Source organism: Triticum dicoccoides, chromosome 4A (assembly GCF_002162155.2).
Source record: "Triticum dicoccoides isolate Atlit2015 ecotype Zavitan chromosome 4A, WEW_v2.0, whole genome shotgun sequence".
Classification (NCBI taxonomy): Eukaryota; Viridiplantae; Streptophyta; class Magnoliopsida; order Poales; family Poaceae; genus Triticum; species Triticum dicoccoides.
This window is the reverse complement of record NC_041386.1, coordinates 704,312,605-704,333,187: the sequence shown is the minus strand read 5'-3', so window position 1 is coordinate 704,333,187 and position 20,583 is coordinate 704,312,605. Positions and strand designations below refer to the sequence as shown.

The 20,583-nt window shown below is 42.7% G+C and overlaps 2 protein-coding genes across 2 annotated transcripts; one reads left to right on the top strand and one right to left on the bottom strand.

The window, feature by feature from the left end:
• The first annotated feature begins 11,285 nt into the window (after positions 1-11,285).
• Positions 11,286-14,806, top strand: LOC119289788 (probable LRR receptor-like serine/threonine-protein kinase At3g47570). Its single transcript, XM_037569007.1, has 2 exons — positions 11,286-14,217; positions 14,323-14,806. Exons 1-2 carry the CDS (start codon positions 11,286-11,288, stop codon positions 14,685-14,687), a joined length of 3,297 nt encoding a protein of 1,098 aa, XP_037424904.1. The 3' UTR covers positions 14,688-14,806.
• Positions 14,807-16,471: 1,665 nt separating this feature from the next.
• Positions 16,472-20,572, bottom strand: LOC119288031. The gene is made up of 3 exons (XM_037567646.1): positions 20,500-20,572; positions 19,611-19,885; positions 16,472-17,447 (listed from the first exon to the last, which is right to left on the bottom strand). Exons 2-3 carry the CDS (start codon positions 19,871-19,873, stop codon positions 16,610-16,612), a joined length of 1,101 nt encoding a protein of 366 aa, XP_037423543.1. The 5' UTR covers positions 19,874-19,885; positions 20,500-20,572; the 3' UTR covers positions 16,472-16,609.
• Positions 20,573-20,583: the final 11 nt, after the last annotated feature.

The following is a 20,583-nucleotide window of genomic DNA, read 5'->3' as shown; positions in this document are numbered from 1 at the left end:
TTGTCTGGAAATTCCAAATTGCTGACAATAAATTTAATTTGTACATGGCGGGATCATATTGTTAATGACGATGTGAAACAGTGAAAGGACGTCGTATGGAAAGAGATAACGAGCATACCTTATGCAAATTTAACTTGTTAAGCACCTTAATCGAAGCAAAGCTTGCTAGCAGAAAGGCAACGGTACAAATGTGCATGGGAGTTTGTATAATGTAAGTAGTAAACCTCCCCGCAAAAAAAAAGTAGTAAACCTGATTGGCTTTTCTTCACTGTATATACAAACTAACAGCTATTCCTCATCGGATTTTACTTGTCCGGAAATTCCAAATTGATGATGATAAATTTCATTTGTACATGGCAGGATTATACTATTCATATGGATGGGGAAGGAGGTCGTATGAAAAGAGATAACGAACGTACCTTACACAAATCTACTCCCTCCGTTCCGAATTACTTGTCGCAAGTATGGATGTATCTAGATGTATTTTAGTTTTAGATTCATCCATTTCTGAGACAAGTAATTTGGAACGGAGGGAGTACTTGTTAAGCACCTTAATCAAATCGAAGCTAGCTATTTGAAAGGCGGCGTACAAAAGCGACTTCTAGCACAAAGCCGACGTACAAAGCTAGCTAAGCCAGCGGAAGCCGTTTGTATTTGTAGCAGAGCACCACGTGTACGTTTAGCTAATTTAGAATTTGTACTCTTGCTAACTAAAGCCATGGGAAACCGTGTGTGTATGTAGCTAACTAGAATTTGAACTCGTGTAAGTAGGTGACTAAATAATTAGGATTCTGATTCCTATTTTTGTAACAAATGTGTACACTTTTGTGGTTCGAATGCTGAGATGGATAAGACTGAGAAGAGATAGAGATGTGTAATATATTTTTTGTGATTTACTTTTAAGAATGAAAGTTTGAGCATGCACTACCTTTACTAAATACTTCCTCCGTTCGGAATTACTCGTCGCACAAATGGATGTATCTAGAGATACATCCATTTGTGCGACGAGTAATTCCGAACGGAGGAAGTATGAACTTTTTATGAAATTGCTCGCGTGCCATGGTCTGTGTCTGATACATGTATGACAAGTGCGGGTATATGCTCAGAGGAACACATTCACAGTAGAATTGTCTGGTGTACCTCCTAGCTAAGTACAATTATGGCTTATTTTTAAAAATAAAATTATGAGCATGCACTGCCTTTAGAAAATAGGTATCCTTTAATGATGGCATCAGACACAAGAAATTTTGGCGTTGTAGACTAACTGCACGGGTGTAATGCCAGAAAAGACCACATGCAAGCGCACCAAAACCACCGTTTATTTATACCTCAACGTGGAGATGGATGTCGTTCCAGAAATAAATTACGTGTCACAATATTTCGAGATAACATCCGTCACCATCAACATATCATCAATGTTGTGTCAGGAGAGTCCACCTATTATCGTATGAACATAAATATTAGCCATGGAAATTTATTTCTGCTAACAGATTATAAACATGAACATAAATATTAGCCACGGAAATTTATTTCTTCTAACAAATTCATAAACATAAAATATGTATGTATGAACTCGTCACCTAAAAATGGAGAGCAAATATCGACATACAATATCTTCAACTACGTCATCTCCTCCTTGTTTGCTGCTAAAATGATCCAAATACCTAATTATATACATCATTAAGTAAATTAGAAGTTAAAATACATGTATAAAACTAAGATGATCGCGAGATAAAAAATTACTACCTATGGTTTCCTAACTCTACTACCTAGGTGGTCTAAACATAGCACACGAAATAACAGTGCATTTAATCATGCAAACTCCGATTATAGTACTCCCTCCATTTTTAGGCTGCTCCGAATGGACAGGTGCTTAGATGGGGTGCTAAGCATATTAAATAGCTTAGCAACCAACCTCCCCAATGCATTGGTGAGTTTGCTTCATTTAAATGTTTTGCCTAGGTTCACGTGCTTAGCGTTGTTGGTTCTTCCTGGGGTCACCAAACCCATCTCTCTCCTCTTAATTGCCTTGCCACATCATATTTTTCATCTACATGGCATGCTTAGCACCGGTACAAGGTGGAGCATTGGGAGGGGCCTTATATACAAGCCACAAACTCAAATTACAGGTACCAAGATAAAAATTAATGCGTGCTTTACAAGGCAATTTGTTTTCTCGGTTACCGTGTTAATTAATAGAGTGCATGCACATTGGAGGAAACTGGGTGGCCGTGAGGGAGGAAGTAGGTGAGCATGTCATTATCATCCGCTACATGCATGCTAGTAATTAAATCATGAGTTACTAGTACGAAGAAACGTCATTAATATTTGCCTTGTTTACTGTTGGTGGCCTTGTATAGATGCAAAATATGTTTTTCATAGTGGCCTTGTATACAAAAATGGAGGGAGTACTATTTTTTTTCTTAATTAAGCACATCTTGCATGCCAAAATAAAATAACGCAGTTGAAGGACCTTACACTGATCTACAATATCTACAAATACTTGTTGTGAAAACTCCTCGTCTAAACCTTCATAAACTTTAAACAAAACTACTAATTACAACTTAATGATAATACTAACAACATCGTGCATGTGAAAGAAGATACCACCGCTGGACAGTGCTAATATTGGTCAACAACATTTTGAACTACATCTTCTCGAAATTCCTACTATAAGTGCAACATATCTCCTCCGGTGACATATCTAAAATTTCAGTAATAAAACATGGCATAGCTAATTACGAGCTCCATAACCAACTAATTTATATCATGCATGTACAATATATTGGATAGCTCATACCTTGATGTTCAACTTCTTAGTTTACTTCTCACTGACAGATCCTACTCCAAGTACTTCAAATGGCTCCCCAAAATAATCAACTAATGCCTGCAACAGCAGAGGATACATAATTAGGGGCTAGTCAAACAGACAAAAAATAGCATGCATGCAAACAAAAAACACAAAAATGGATAGATCTTACCTTGATCCATCTTTTCTTCAACTACAACATCTTCTGAATCGGCCTTCAAATCGATCAAAATCGCAGCCAAAGTGACTATTTTCTTCAATGGCACATATGCTAACAGAGAAAGGAAACAAAGTTGAGAGAGAGCAAACGAGAGAGAGAGAGAGAGACCGAGGAAATGTGTGAGTGTGCTGCCGGAAGCGAACCATTTATAATCGAATAAAGGCAGGCACATGCGCTGTCGGCACAACCAGACAACACTTAGAGCATCTACACACGGATTGGGCAAATCCGACCGGACGGGCCCCATCCGCGGATAATAACCGGGCACACCTTATATTTCGTTTTACACACTCGCGTCCTTCATATCCTAAACCTCAAAACCATGCAATTCATGCAACGCTACGTAAAACACATGATCATATCGCAGTTCATCAGATTAGCGGGACAAAAGAAACATGATACTCCCTCCGTTTTTATTTAGTCCGCGTATTAGCTTTGGTCAAAGTCAAGCTTTCTAAACTTTAACAAAGTTTATAAACAAAAATATTAACATATACAATTAGAAATCGATTTCATTAGATTCATTGTTGGATGTACTTTCATGTCATGTAGATTTGTTATGGTAAATGTTTATATTTTTCTATAAACTTGGTCAAACTTTGTGAAGTTTGACTTTAGTCAAACCTAATATGCAGAGTAAATAAAAACGGAGGGAGTACATTGGAATTCAACGGCGGATAGTGCAAATCCATACTACAAACATAGATAAAATATAAACAGAACGAGGAAGGGTGGAGGAAATCACAATTTCCTCGCCGGCCCCTTCCCCTTCCGGCCGTCGGCGCGGTTGTGCCCCTCCTCCGTGTAGGCATCGGCGTGTGGAGGCGCGTCGCCGTCGGAGCTGGAGGTGGAGTCGTACCTGGAAGAGCGGAGTGGAGTGGCCGGAGCGGCGCGCCGGGCAGGAAGGGCCGGCGACGTCGCCGGTGCTGCGTCGACGGGCGCGGGGCGCTAACGAAGTGGATCCGCCGTTGTCGGATCCGCCTTGGTCGATGACCGAACGCCTCAAGGCGATGCGGAGGGCGACCTCCTCCACATCGTCGGGGTCCGCTTCGCGCAACAGGCTAGACAAGTCGTCGTCGGAGCCAGGGTCCCCACCGGAGGCAGCGTTGCTTCGGTCGCCGGCCATCGAAAGTGGAGTGGACGGAGAGGGGAATGGAGTGGAGTTCAGATTGACTGCCGCCTAGGGTTTTCAGGATGACGATATTTGTGAGGCAGGCGTGGGCTAGGCTGGGCCAAGTCGACGTGGCGGGCACGCCCAGACGCGCCTGGACCGCCCCATATCCGCCTCATATTTAGGCTGGATATGAGGGGTGCCGGTCAGCCCGGACATTTGAGGGAGGTTTGAGAGACCCGTTTAGGTCCAAAATTCGTGACTGGTCAATGACTGGGCGGCCTGCCCGGACGTATGAGACAGGTATGAGAGGTTCGGTTGAAGATGCTCTTACCAACCAACACCCGCAGTGTGCTGTCACGTCGCGCACAGCAACAACCCATGCATGGCGTCTCCACGTGGCTCCCCCTTCCATTACCCATATCCTTGCCTCGCTCCAAATCATGTAGATACAATGGCTGCCGCCACCTGTGGTGGCACGTGACACGTGTTGCCTGCCAGGCCCGCCGTCGCGGTAATTTTGGCAATTACACTTGCAGGTGGTCTTTTCTAGCAATAAATTCACAGCGGATGATCTATACGCAAAAAAAACGGCCGTAAGTGCTGTTTGGAAATTGCACGTTGCTATCTGTTCTTCTGATCTTGCTACCAGCCCTCCTGATTTGAGAACATCCAGATCTGAGAAATTTTGGGCATGCACCGGCAAGATGTACTCGTAGATATCCTGATCAAAGGCATGAACACTCGTAAAGCAATGGGCGCTGCTGACGTTCCTTCCGATCCAAGTATACACCCCCTTTACTTAATAGGATGCACTGGTAAATTCTGCTTTACTTAATGATCGGCTAGGGCGTGTCCAATTCAGGATCAATTTTCTAAACCTAGAGTTTTGCACCATACACGCACGAGTAAATGCAGCACCCTGCCGGTGTAATTGTCCTGTGACTTGAGAGAGTCAAGATTTGGATAAAAAATTATGTGGTTATCTTTTTATCCGGTAGTAGCTAGATCAAGCCAACACACAATAGCAGTCGGCACCCCAATGCTAGATCAAGCCAACAGCAGTGGCAGTTCCAACATCAAAGAATAAGAATCCTCACCAAACCATGGCATAGCGACAATATCATGCATCAAACAAAGTTGTATCTTTGCCTCTGTGAATTAATGGGATAGTGAGTTAGTGACAGCCCATGGTGGCAGGCTCCACGTGGCGCCCTCGGCTTAGACACCTGTACGCCAAGTAAGCGTTAAAAAAAAAACTCGGCATAAGAAAACAGTTTGCAACTGTGAATCATCAGTCTACAGGATTCAAGCAGGAGATGCCCCAAGAACTGAAGATGGATGCTATATACTAGGTTAGTACCAGAGCAGCTAAAGAAGTGCCAAAAATACGAGTATGAAGATGTTACCAAATACTAACAGAGAGTGGTGGACTCTAGTCCATAGCATGGTCCCTGCGATAGTATCTGACACAAATAATAGAATACTCAATTAGCAACCGAAATGTATACAGAGAACAAACTTTGGAGAAATTGTGCCGCTCTGGCCCAAAAACTGTATACAGAGAACAAACTCTAGATTGTTAACCGTTCAGCAGGAAACCGAACAGAGTATTTGACTTTACCTTTCACAACTTGGCAGCTCGAGCCAAGCGCACCCGCACCGGTGAATCTTCAAGCCTTAACTTTCATTCCCTTCACTGCTAGCATATCTGCCTTGTGTTTAATTTCGAACTCCTTCGCACCTTTATATTTCTACAACATGATTGGTGCAAAAGTGCATAACTAAAAAGTATCACTAAACACTGTAAATGTTCTTCCGGACCAACGTTTACAACAGGTGCTGACAGTAAAGATATTCTACTGCATGAAGAACGGGATTACAAAGTTATCCATCTTCTGTTTTCTCTCAAGTTCTTCCTTCTCAGCAATCTGCTTCAGCGTAGTCCACCCTTTTCTTGCCCGCTTCCTTGAACTGCCAGCTGCCTGAGTAGAATCACCTCGTGCAGATTTTGTATTCGAAGCTGACTTGCTATAACTTCCAGGGGTCTTGCCAGCAACTGAACCACAATTCTGTCCTTTGCTGTTCAGTGTACTTTTAGTCTTCAGTGGTTCTGCTGAAGCTACAGGCGCAGTCACTTCCACCAGTTTGCTCTTCCGTGGAGTAACAAAATTCGACCCAACTAGAAATTCTGCTTGGGAAGTGACATTGGGTTCACATGTTGCAGTATTTTTGGAAGCGGTGGCCTCAATTCCATCCATACATTTATCATGTGTGCTTTCCACTTCAATTTTCTGTGGGATGTCTTCATGTGCATCTCCTAACAGACCACAAGCCACCATTGAGAAAACTCCCCCTTTCTTCTCCATTTTAGATTCTCCGGGGAGATTAGATTTTGGCACATTACCTTGTTTATCCTTTTCAACAGTGGATGTTTTCAACCAGGATGATTCCAGTTGCGAGGCTGCTGTTACAGAATGCTCAATCCCCTTTTTAGTAGTTACTGTTGGCATGTTGACTCCTTTCAACATTATGCTGGTGCTAACGGGCTTTCTTGATGACAATAGGCCCTTTAGGCCTTCACGACCCCCTTTCCACTACCCCGTATCAGGTTTTCGTCTCCACAGAAATGGCATTCATGGACAACATTGTTTTGGCCAGGATTTGACTTCTTGCACCGCTTTGCTTTCTTTTTGTTGTTCTTTATGCGGATTGTGCAGTTGAAGACTGGCTGTAAATTAATTCACACCTGCAATATTTAAATAATCTTTCTTCAGAGGTCTGATAAACATACTGCAGATTGGAGATGTTTCTTACAGAGTTGGTGCTAGTGTTGTGAGTTGATATATTCTGAAGGACCTTTTTTGCAAACTTGTGGGGAACCAAGAATAAGAATATCAGCAGGATATTTAACCTTCCCACACAAGACTTCAACATCTCTAACAATGCCAACTAGTGAAATAGTATCTCTATTGACAAGCTTAATTGTAACATCAATTTCTTCTATCTCAGCAGGTGCAATATCATGCATAATTTCTTTATATAAGGAATGAGGTATTGCACTTGCACTAGCACCCATATCACATAAGCCATGATAACAACGATCTCCTATTCTAACAGAAATAACAGGCATGCCTACAACAGGTCTATGTTTATTCTTAGTATCGGGTCTAGCAATTCTAGCAGCTTCATCACAGAAGTAAATAACATGTCCTTCAATATTATCAGCCAAGAGATCTTTAACCATAGCAATACTGGGTTCAACTTTAATTTGCTCAGGTGGTGTAGGTGTTCTAGTATTACTCTTACGAACCACAGTTGAAGCTTTAGCATAATCCTTTGTCCTAACAGGAAAAGGTGATTTCTCAATATAGGTAGTAGGAACAATAGAATCATTATAAGTGATAGTCGTTTCTTCAACTTTAATAGGTGCAACTACTTTTACTTCAATGGGAGGATTATATTTAAATCACTTCTCCTTAGATAGGTCAACATGAGTAGCAAATGATTCACAGAAAGAAGCTACTATCTCAGAGTCAAGTCCATATTTAGTGCTAAACTCAAAAAAAGCATCGGTATTCATAAAAAATTTAACACAATCAAACTTAGGTGTCATACCTGACTCCTTACCTTCGTCGAGATCCCAATCTTTAGAGTTGATTTTAATTCTTTCCAATAAATCCCATTTGAATTCAATAGTCTTCATCATAAAAGAACCAGTACAAGAAGTATCGAGCATGGAGCAATTATTGAGAGAAAGCCGAGCATAAAATTTTTGAATAATCATTTCTCTTGAGAGCTCATGATTGGGGCATGAATATAATATTAACTTAAGCCTCCCCCAAGCTTGAGCGATGCTTTCTCCTTCGCGAGGCCAAAAATTATATATATAATTACGATCACGATGAACAAGATGCATAGGATAATTTTTTTGATGAAATTCCAATTTCAATCGTTGTAGTTCCATGATCCCATATCATCAGATAGCCTAAACCATGTCAATGCCTCTCCCTTCAAAGATAAAGGGAAGACCTTCTTCTTGATAACATCCTCGAGCATACCTGCAAGCTTAAATAATCCACAAACTTCATCCACATAGATTAGGTGCAAATCAGGATGCAATGTTCCATTTCCTGTAAAAGGATTAGCTAGCAGTTTCTCTATCATACCCGAAGGAATTTCAAAGTAAACATTTTCAGTAGGTTCAGTAGGTTGAGGAGCAACTCTTTGCTCTACTGGTCGGGTGAAGATACTCCGAACAAGCCCCTCAAAGGATTATGTTCCATAGTAACAAGTGACAGTAAATTTCAGCACACTATATAAATTTTTCCTTACCAAAGGCGCTTCACTCCCCGGCAACGGCACCAGAAAAGAGTCTTGATGACCCACAAATGTAGGGGATCTATCGTAGTCCTTTCGATGAGTAAGAGTGTCGAACCCAACGAGGAGCAGAAGGAAATGACAATCGGTTTTCAGTAAGGTATTCTCTGCAAGCACTGAAATTATCGGTAACAGATAGTTTTGTGATAAGGTAATTTGTAACGGGTAACAAGTAACAAAAGTAAATAAAGTGCAGCAAGGTGGCTCAATCCTTTTTGTAGCAAAGGACAAGCCTAGACAAATTCTTATATGAAGGAAAATGCTCCCGAGGACACATGGGAATTATCGTTAAGCTAGTTTTGATCAGGCTCATATGATTCGCGTTCGTTACTTTGATAATTTGATGTGGGTGGACCGGTGCTTGGGTACTGCCCTTTCTTGGACAAGCATCTCACTTATGATTAACCCCTATTGCAAGCATCCGCAACTACAAAAGAAGTGTTAAGGTAAACCTAACGATAGCATGAAACATATGGATCCAAATCAGCCCCTTACGAAGCAACGCATAAACTAGGGTTTAAGCTTCTGTCACTCTAGCAACTCATCATCTACTTATTACTTCCCAATGCTTTCCTCTAGGCCCAAACAATGGTGAAGTGTCATGTAGTCGACGTTCACATAACACAACTAGAGAGAGACAACATACATCTCATCAAAATATAGAACGAATACCAAATTTACATGACTACTTATAGCAAGACTTCTCTCATGTCCTCATGAACAAACGTAACTACTCACAAATCATATTCATGTTCATAATCAGAGGGGTATTGATATGCATATAGGACCTGAACATATGATCTTCCACCGAATAAACCAACTAGCATTAACTACAAGGAGTAATCAACACTACTAGTAACCCACATGTACCAATCTGAGGCTTTGGGACAAAGATTGGATACAAGAGATGAACTAGGGTTTGAGAGGAGATGGTGCTGGTGAAGATGTTGATGGAGATTGACCCCCCTCCCAATGAGAGAATCGATGGTGATGATGATGGTGACGATTTCCCCCTCCCGGAGGGATGTTTCCCCGGCAGAACAGCTCCGCCGGAGCCCTATATTGGTTCCGCCAAGGTTCCGTCTCGTGGCGGCGGTGTTTCGTCCCGAAAGCTTGCTTATGATTTTTTCCAGGGTAAACGACTTCATATAGTAGAAGATGGGCACCGAAGGCCTGACAGGGGGCCCATGAGGCAGGGGGCGTGCCCCCACCCTCGTAGCCAGGGTGTGGGCCCCCTCTAGTACTTTCTTCACTCAATATTTTTATTAATTCCAAAAATAACTTCCGTGGAGTTTCAGGACTTTTGGAGTTGTGCATAATAGGTCTGTAATATTTGCTCCTTTTCCAGTCCAAAATTCCAGCTGCCGGCATTCTCCCTCTTCATGTAAACCTTGTAAAATAAGAGAGTATAGACATAAGTATTGTGACATAACGTGTAATAACAGCCCATAATGCAATAAATATCGATATAAAAGCATGATGCAAAATGGACGTATCACGCAGTAATTCATAACTTGGTATATCCAACATTGTTGTTTTGATAACAATGTGTTCTCTCATTATTGTTGGTATCCTCGTTACTTTAACAATGCCCATGATCAAGAAAACATGATCACCATCAATACATGAGCTAGCCCTAGAGGCATGACTAGGGACGAGAATCAATGCAATTATAGTCCAAAAATATAAACTTAATTATGAACATAGAAATATAATAATATATTAATTATGGTCTCCATAGCATATTTCCAAAACCAGTTCTACTACCTTATGCCCAAGCTTTGGCCTGCGGCCAAGCATGGACAGAGGTATCGCTGCCGTCTCCCTCCTTAGCACATCGATGTGGAGCCGATCTACCACTACAATGCACATCTAGTAACTGGCTGCTTTGATCAATGCACAGTGATGATAGCAATGTGCATTTTTATGATCAGTGCATTGATCAAAGAAAGCAATGCACTGATCACATAGCAATCCAAGCAATATGTCTACATATCAGTGAGCAATCCTACCAATCAGTCTAGTCATGAACACACACTATGATCCTAGCAATGGAACAATGAACAATCTGCAAATCGGAAGAAGCAACCGCCATTCCATTCCATTCCACTTTGAACGGGCTGACTATTGCAAGTTCCATCTCTCCAACAAAACACATAAACAACATAACCAATTAATTCCATTCCATTCCATTTTGTAGTTCAAACAAACTGAAGAACGGAACCGACCGATTCCTATGGAATGGAATCATTCCATTACATTACACTTGGTTCTCGAACCAAACACACCCTAAGAGGACATCAAAAGAGCAGAGCCGGAAGGCATACGTTGCCTGTAAAACAAACATGTGTGTGTGCTGCTCTGCTCCTCCTATGTTTTTGCTTCTGTCCATTTGCTGGAGCAGCTTGCATGCGCATGTGTGTGCATCCACCGGGAACAAGGTGAGAGAGTGAGGCTATTGCCAACATATAACCTCTTCCGAAGACGTATTAACCTAGCCTAGGCATGTTGTTAATATGCCACTTTCAAGCACGGGAGAGCTTTCTATCGTGCCATGCTTAGTGGAATTAATCATTCGCTAGAGTCCTTTGTGATTGCCGGCAGATGGACTAAAGTTTGACTAGTAGCGATTAGGCATTCCAAAAAGAACTTTTGAGTGTTTGGGTAGCATCCAATACGTCCGAAAGTCCGCGGAAACCTCATACGAACCGCACTATATATCACCAGCAAAGCTAGATGAATGAACATCAGGCAGAAGCAGCTCAATGGCCACCGCATCCATTTCCAGCGTCCTACTTCTTCTTCTATCAGCCTTCTCTTTAGCTGCTCTAGGCACTTCTTCTCCGACTCCGGCCAACGACAACGGCAACGGCAACGACACGGACCTTGCCGCACTGTTGGCTTTCAAAGGCCAACTTTCTGATCCTCTCGGCATCCTTGCCAGCAACTGGACCACCGGCACGTCTTTCTGCCACTGGGTCGGCGTCTCGTGCAGCTCAAGGAGGCGGCGCGTCACAGCTCTGCGCCTCACCTACATACCCCTCCGTGGATCGCTCGCTCCTCAGCTTGGTAACCTCTCTTTCCTCTCGGTCCTCAACCTCACCAGCACAAACCTCACCGGTTCAATCCCTGATTCCATAGGAAGACTACATCGCCTAAAATATCTAAACTTTATGCTGAATGGCCTGTCGGGTAGCATCCCACCCACTATAGGAAACCTCACCAGGCTTCAGGTTCTTACCCTAGGCTTTAACGGTATCTCTGGCCCAATCCCGGTCGAGCTACAGAACCTACATGGTCTCAACCTCCTAAAGCTGCAACATAATTCCTTCACCGGCACCATACCGGTCCATCTATTCAACAACACAGCAATGTTGACTGTTCTAGACATTGGCAACAACAGCTTGTCCGGAGCAATACCGCCTTGCATCGCGTCCTTAGAAATGCTAGAGTTACTGGACCTGCAAGTAAATCATCTCGCCGGTCCGGTGCCCCCAGCCATCTTCAATATGTCCAAACTGCATTCTTTATGGCTCGGTGACAACTACAACTTAACTGGCTCTTTCCCTACCAACTCAAGTTTTAATCTACCATCGCTAGAAAAAATCAGCCTTGCAGACAACAGTTTCACAGGTCAGATCCCATTGGGGCTCATGTCTTGTCAGTACCTTCAAGCTATTTCCTTTTCAAGCAATTCATTTCAGGGTCTTGTGCCAACATGGCTGGGCAAGCTGGTCAATCTCCGTTACCTTCTCTTGGGTGGGAATGAGCTCTTTGGTCCAATCCCAGTTGCTCTCAGCAACCTCACTTCACTGTATGCCCTAGACTTGTCATTCTGCAAGTTGGCACGATCCATTCCGGCTCAACTTGGACAACTTGGCCAGCTATCCGAATTTCACCTTGCCACTAGTCATCTAACAGGTGCAATTCCACCTACCCTCGGCAATTTATCTCAACTAACTTACCTCGATTTGCAAATAAATCCACTGTCTGGATCCATACCAGCAACACTTGGCAACATTGCAGCTTTGAACATGCTTATTCTAACAGATAACAATTTAGAGGGGAATCTGGGCTTCCTATCAGATCTTTCCCGTTGTAGGGATCTCCAACTCCTTTTCATAGAGGGGAATTCATTCACCGGGCCCATCCCTAGCCACGTTGGAAACCTCTCTACACAGTTGACCACTTTTCGTGCGGGTCGCAACAAGTTAACCGGTGGACTTCCAGCTACTTTCTCAAACTTATCCAACCTTGAATGGTTAGATATTTCGAACAACCTACTCACCGAGGCAATCCCAGAGTCCATCACTACAATGAAAAATCTGGTGCTTCTTAACCTCTCTCGAAACAGTATCTTGGGCCCAATACCAACACAAATTGGCATGCTCGTGGGTCTACAAAGGTTGTTTCTCCAAGGAAACAAATTCATTGGCTCTATACCAACCAGCATCGGCAATCTTAGCATGTTGGAATACATTGACTTGTCCAATAACCAAGTAAGTTCAAAGATACCGACAAGCTTATTCCAGCTTGATAAACTTATCCAGCTATTTCTTTTCCAAAATTTCCTTGCTGGCGCATTACCGACCAATGTTGATGGTCTAATACAAATCGATCAAATGGACATTTCTTCCAACTTCTTGACGGGAACCATCCCACAATCATTTTCTCTACTTAGCATGCTAACCTACCTAAATATGTCACACAACTCGTTCGATGGCTCAATCCCAGACCAGCTTCAAAGGTTAACCAGCTTGGCAACATTAGACCTCTCCTCCAACAATCTTTCCAGCAAAATTCCCAAGTTCCTTGCCAATTTTACCTACTTGACTACATTAAACCTCTCATTCAATAGGCTAGAAGGACAAATACCAGAGGGAGGTGTTTTCTCAACCCTCACATTGCAATCTTTGATTGGGAATGCTGGACTATGTGGTGTTCCACACTTGGGATTTTTGCCATGCCTTGCCCAATCCCGCTCAAGAAGTAGGCATTTGCTGGAATTTCTGCTCCCTGCTGCCATTGTAGCTTTTTGTGGTGTTGCTATCTTCTCATACCTATTGATAGGAAGAAAGCTTACACAAGGAGATGTTGTTAATGCCTCGGCCGATCCGACTGATTCTGTAATAGGCCATCAGTTAGTCTCCTACCATGAGTTAGTTCGTATTACTGATAACTTCAGTGATGATAAGATGTTGGGGTCTGGAAGCTTTGGAAAAGTTTTCAAGGGACAATTGAGCAACGGTTTGATGGTTGCAATAAAAGTCCTAGACATGCAGCTGGAGCAGGCTATCAGAAGCTTCAATATTGAGTGTGGTGTATTGCGCATGGCACGACACCGCAACCTCATAAGGATACTCAACACCTGTTCCAACTTGGACTTCAGAGCACTTGTGTTGCCGTACATGCCTAATGGTAGTTTGGAGATGCTCCTACACTACCCTCAAGGCTCAACATACTTGGGGTTCCTTGAGAGGCTAGGCATCATGCTTGAAGTGGCACTGGCAATGCAGTACCTGCACCATGAACACCATGAGGTGGTCTTGCACTGTGACTTGAAGCCTAGCAACGTGTTGTTCGATGAGCACATGACGGCGCATGTGGCAGACTTTGGCATCGCAAGGTTGCTACTCCGGGATGACAACTCTATGATCTCTGCCAGCATGCCTGGGACAATTGGCTACATGGCACCAGGTACTCGGCTAGACCTTGTAATTAAGCTTGCTCGGTCTATTGTTGTTAAGCCCTTTTGGTCAATCAATCATGCCTTAAATTTCCTTTCATGAATTCCTTGAGCAGAGTACGGTTCCCTTGGAAAAGCATCACGGAAGGCTGATGTGTTCAGCTACGGGGTCATGCTCCTTGAAGTCTTCACTAGAAAGAGACCAACCGATGCCTTTTTCAATGGAGATCGAAGCCTTAGGCAATGGGTTTTTGAAGCGTTTCCTGCGGAGCTCATCCATGTTGTAGATGTCCATCTACTCCAAGGCGCTTCTGGCTGCAGCTTTGAAGGGTTTCTAGCGCCAGTATTCGAGCTGGGTTTGCGCTGCACCAGCTTCGCACCTGACGACAGGATGACGATGAGCGATGTGGTTGTGATGCTGGAGAAAATAACAAAGGAGTATGCTAAATCAGCACTTGAACAGAGTCATGCATCCGAATGATTCATCACTCTCGCCTATCTGTGTACGGGCGCATCTGCTCTGTATATATAGGTACTGAGAATAGCATCCATTGTGAAACGAATGTTCTCCTATTTTTAATTGTAAAACTGATCAGAGAAAATGAGAGGTGCCCTGAATATAATGTGCAGCTTCCTTACGTCTTGTCAATTATCTGAGTTACCCTGCCTCTGTTTCACATGAATGCAACCTGGAGCTTACTCCAATAACTGAGAGGTGTTGTAGCAGTGAGAAGGTCGGTAAAAATGAAGTCCTGGAAAATCAAAATACTGCAGCAAAAAGAAAACCACGAAAGAACAGAAAAATAATCGGGTGGACAAAGAAAAGGAAAAAGGCACACTAGAAAATTAAAGTGAAGTAGAAAAAAAGTTTGTCAACCAAAAGCGACCACTCCACACTCTTTGGGGTGTTCTTCTGCCCGTCAATAGTAATGACATAGGGCTGTCGCCCGACAGTCATTGCTTACAACTGCTGTCTTAACCGCTGGTGCTGAGGAACACCACCGACGATCCCAGTGACCTCTCAGCGCATGTTCAATTTAGTTCATTCAGCTGTGACATTGGTCACAGCCATCAGGTGGCGCTTGCCTCGGAACTATTCAGTGAATTATAACACTAAAAATAAAATCATAACATGCATGCATGTAGCTATACATGGCTCTAAGTCCGGAATGCCACCAGACGAATGTATGGCTCGCTAAGCTCATGAGCATGTGCCATCTCATAGGAGCGAGTACAAGAAAAAAAAAGTATGTTTGTTCCGAAAAAACTGAGAAGTATAAACAATTGTTGTCGACCGTCTAGTTCAATTCAGAGCACCCACCAACCAATCATTCTGTTTACCTAGATGAGTGTTGTACTGATTGGTTTGCAGAAGCAAAATCATGACATATTCAATTGGCCAATGCCATCTCCATTGTGCTAATTGTTTGATGTTTTTGATGACAGGAAAACAAATGATACTCAACTACTGCTATATGTGGAAGCACCGAAGGAAATGTGATCTACAGTGAAAATGCAACTGCGAATCATCAGTCTGGCACTGTTATGCCAGTATGTTTGGAACACTGGTTTCATGCCAAATCTACAGGATTCAGGCACGAGATTCCCCAAGAACTAAAGATGGATGCTATATAGGTTAGTACCAGGTCAACTAAAGAAGTGCCATACAAATCAGTCTCAAGATGTTACCAAATCCAGAGTGGTGAACTGCATGTACAACTCCACTCCATAGCATGATCACTGCGATGGTATCTGACAGAAACAAAGGAATACTTAATTAGCAACAAAACTGTTTACATAACATGAACAAAATCTGAAGAAATCATGCTGATGCGTACAGAAATAAGAGCAAAAATGTAATTATGCAAGTACCCTTGTCTTATCAGAATCAGGTTATAGTCATCAAAAAGTTCAGAGTTACTACTACACTGGTGCACTAGTACACATGCAATTTCAATTTACTTTCTGACGGAGTGGGTCATGCTGAAGAGCGTAGCCAATTCACATGTCAGGAATTGTTAGCCAATGTTGATCCCAAAAACAAAAAGAATTGTATGGCATCTGGAGCACAACTAGCAACCTGGATCTGATTATAATATGGAAAAGAACTGCATGAATGGATCTCTGGATTATTAATCCTTTAGCCAAGAACAAAGCAGAGTACTTGACTTTACCTTTCACAGATTGGCAGCTCGAGCCAAGCACGCCTACATTGCTTTCATTCTCCTTTGACTGATAGCTATCTACCTTAGGTTTAATTTTGAATTTCTTGGTAACTTTATATTTCTTTCATACTACTGACGACATGATTGGTGCAGAAGTACAAAACTAAAAAATACCACTAAAAATGTAACAGTTCTCCCAGCCGAACGTTTACAACAGGGGCCAACAGTAAAAGACATTCTACTGCATGAAGAACGGGATTACAAAGTTATCCATCTTCTCTTTTCTCTCAAGTTCGTCCTTCTCAGCAATCTGCTTCAGTGTAGTCCACCCTTTTCTTGCCCGCTTCCTTGAACTGCCAGCTGGCTGAGTAGAATCACCTGGTGCAGACTTTTTATTCGATGCTGACTTGCTATAACTTCCAGGGGCCTTGGCAGCAACTGAACCACAATTCTTCGCTTTATTGTTCAGTGTACTTCTAGTCTTCAATGGTTCTGCTGAACCTATAGGCGCAGCCACTTCCGCCAGTTTGCTCTTCAGAGGAGTAACAAAGTTTGACCCAGCTAGAAATTCTGCTTGAGAAGTGACATTGGGTTCACATGTTGTAGTATTTTTAGAAGCCACGGACTCAATCCCATTCACACATTTATCATGTGCGCTTTCTACTTCGATTTTCTGCAGGATGTCTTCGTGTGCAGCCGCTAACTGACCACGATCCACCATTGAGAAAACTGCCCCTTTCTCCATTCTATAATCTTCAGGAGTGGATATTTTCAACCTGGATGATTCCAGTTGTGAGGCTGCTGTTACAGAATGCTCGATCCCCTTTTTAGTAGTTACTGTTGGCACGTTCATATTTTCTCCTTTCAACATTGTGCTAACAGGCTTTCTTGATGATAACAGGCCCTTCACGATACCCTTTCCACTACCCCGTATCAGGTTTTGGTCTCCACAGAAATGACATGCATAGACAACACTGTTTTGGCCAGGATTTGACTTCTTGCGCCGCTTTGCTTTCTTTTTGTTGTTCTTTATGCGGATTGTGCAGTTGAAACCTGGCTGTAAGATTGATTCACACCTGCAATATTCGAATAATCTTTCTTCAGAGGTACATCTTAGGCTTATTGATATGGACAAAGGTACAAAAATAGAAAATAAAATGCAGCATAAATAACAAACTGCATTGACCACATATATAATCTATAAATGTACAAGAATACCGCCGACCATTCAACCTGGCTGCTTATAAACATACAGCAGATTGGAGATGTATTAGTGTTAGTGTTGTTAGTTAATACTCCCTCCATCCCAAAATTCTTGTCTTAGATTTGTCTAGATATGGATGTATCTAATACTAAAAGGTGACTTGATACATTCATATTTAGACAAATCTAAGACAAGAATTTTGGGAGGGAGGGAGTAGTATATTCTGAAGGACCTTTTTGCAGACTTGCTAAATCAAAAGAGTCTGAATGTGGTGCTCTGAGCTAAACACATAATTCCAAATATTCTAGCATTACTACAAACTGTAAGGCGTATTAAAAATAAATTGATACATACATAGCACTATAACAGATCTGAGATCAAAGGTTAAGCAAGACAGACAAGCTTTGCGGTAATTTGCTCTAAGACGGAATACTCATACAACATTATCAGCACAGTTTTCTATTTCCAGTTCTTGTATGCTGGTAAGCTCACATTTTGACAAACAAGGATCCAGAGCCATCAGCTAAGGTGCATTCCTGTAAAGAACCAATGTAACATGCAAAATGTTGGTCCTGCGAACTGGACAACCAATAACCTTCCCGTCCATTCTCTCGCTTTTGTGTAGTTCATTGTTTTAAACACAAGATGTTTCACTTAAATTTTGCATGTTCAATCATTTTTTTTGCCTTACGACCACCCATCTAAACATTATCTGTACCTGACAGATTGCTCTCACTGAATAAAACAAGTTTTTCAAAGCTATAGGAGACAGCATCTCAGCAACAATGGGTGCTGAAAACAGAACAGAAATCACTGCAATAAAGTGGTACCACTTAATCAATGTAAGCCAACAAATATTGTTGCTTAGTGAGTGCCAGGAGTTTAGCAGAAAACAAGTGCTTGAACTGATATACTGCATTGAGAAACTTTCAGGAAGGTAATTGGAAGTCCAAGCAAACATGGATCCAGCAAGATAATTGTACAGCAGAGTTGACACAATTGTAGACCGATTTCAACATGCCAACTGTATGTGTATATACTGATACTGGGGTCCTTGCACTTAGTTGGCTTCCTCTTAGGATCTCAGGATGGAGGGACCCTACTTCTAAACAGCTCCCGCTGGCAGCAACTTATGGCTCTATCTCTGCCTGCTACCTCTGCCTATGATATGCTGCTACTACGATATGGAAGGAAGAGAGGAAAGCATAAATCGAACAAATAAGTCAGCACGGCAGAGGATTGGAAGGAACGGATGAAAGCACAAATCATGAGTTCAGCAAGGAGCGGAGAGGGCAGATGAGAATATCACTCAGGAGGGCAGCAACGGCCATTGTTGTGGCCCCCAGTTACTCCGGCATTGGCCTGACAAGGTTAGGCTTTGTAACACCCAGGAGGTGACTCAGTCTGGAGGCTGCGCGGGCAGGGACTAAGATTTTGAGTCGCTTGAATCAAGGGGGTCAATTTGCCGAGATTAGTCAGCGACTAGTCAACCAGTTAGTCAGTTACTTGACTGTGCCAACCAGTTAGTCAGTTACTTGACTGTGCCAACCAGTACAGTCAATGTGCCCAGTCGACACCTAAGGTAGGACTGGTACACTGTAGCTCAACTCTTAATCATTTGGCGGAAGTTTCCATTAGATATTTCAAATAAGACTTTCCATGTAAAAAGTAAAAAACAAAATTGAGAATCTGAGATACATCTCATTCACTCAGTCATTCTGTTACAGTTTTGCCTATGTGAACAAAAGAACAAAACTCAGGTAATAAGCCCCTAATACTTCCCCATTTCTCCAATCAAATATTATCAGCAACATGTTTGTTTCTCGAAGTCTCAGTTTGCCACATCACAAGATGCAGACATGCTACTTTGATAGAACAAGCATTTGTCCGAAAACAATATAATAGTACATACGTCGCACACAAATAAACTATAGTAGAATTTCAAATGGGTAGATAATAATCAGATTGATACGGTCAAACAATTAGACACATGAATGGAGCATTTTAAAAACACACAGTAAGCTTTAACTCTCACCTCTGGCAAAGGAAGGTGGAGGCTTCAATGGGAATCCTGGACGCCTCGGCGTTCATGGCGAGGCGGTGGCCCAGCAGCGCCCCGATCGAGTCAACTCCCGCCTCCCCGCTCGCCCATGCCGCCAGCCGCTGCAGGTGCTGGACCCTCAGCAGGGAGGGCACGTCGGCCTGCGCCTTCCCGGAGGTCTCCTCGCGGAGTGACATGGCCTGGTTCATGGGCCTGGATGCCGAGGAAGGGCCGGCCTTGCCCGGCTTCTTCCCCATGTAGGAAAGTTTCTGGTTATACAGAGGGTCAACTAGTTAGACAAATCTAAGTATCTACTCCACAATAAGATATTGCATATTGTACTAACATTTCCCAGCATCTAAGAATCCATAACTGGCCTAACAAAATAAATGCACTCAGAAGGTGCAAATAAGATGAATATAAACAACAGGTTCAGTATAGCAAGCCAGCACCACTGCCACAAGAGGTGGCTACCACGCGCGCCCAGGGATGGTGATATAAGCTGAAAAGGCTCAACAATCAACTTCTCCCTAGTATTATAAATTAGTGATATGCAGCTACCCATTAGGAGTTTTGCTGAACACCTGACATGCACATGACAGAGTGACACATAAGAAAAAGAACAGGTGACCGGCAAAGATCTGTGGGCTGAGTCAGGATTGAGGCAAACCCCAGGCCAAAAAAAAAAAATGGCAACATAATTTTTTTTTCCAGCAAAATTCTTCTAATTCTATGACATAAAAAAATGTTGACACAACACTGCATCAGTTCGAGTAAAGTGATAAACAAAATTCTTTTCAATTCAGTTTCACCCTTTCTATACAATGTTGAAATACAGTGGAGAGAGGAACTCAAACGCATCAATTTGGCACAAAAAATTTACCCAATCCTGGCGCAGCAGAAGGACAGCAGCAGCACTGCGGAGCAGTCGGGAACGGCGGCCGCCGGCCGGGGCCCGGGGCTGAGG

Bases quoted from the DNA above. Each gene is read 5' to 3' on its own strand.
- LOC119288031 (XM_037567646.1), bottom strand. From the start codon at position 19,873: ATGGGGAAGAAGCCGGGCAAGGCCGGCCCTTCCTCGGCATCCAGGCCC. The intron at 17,448-19,610 runs GTGAGAGTTAAA...CGAATATTGCAG, and splicing joins TCCACCTTCCTTTGCCAGAG to GTGTGAATCAATCTTACAGC.
- LOC119289788 (XM_037569007.1), top strand. From the start codon at position 11,286: ATGGCCACCGCATCCATTTCCAGCGTCCTACTTCTTCTTCTATCAGCC. The intron at 14,218-14,322 runs GTACTCGGCTAG...TTCCTTGAGCAG, and splicing joins AATTGGCTACATGGCACCAG to AGTACGGTTCCCTTGGAAAA.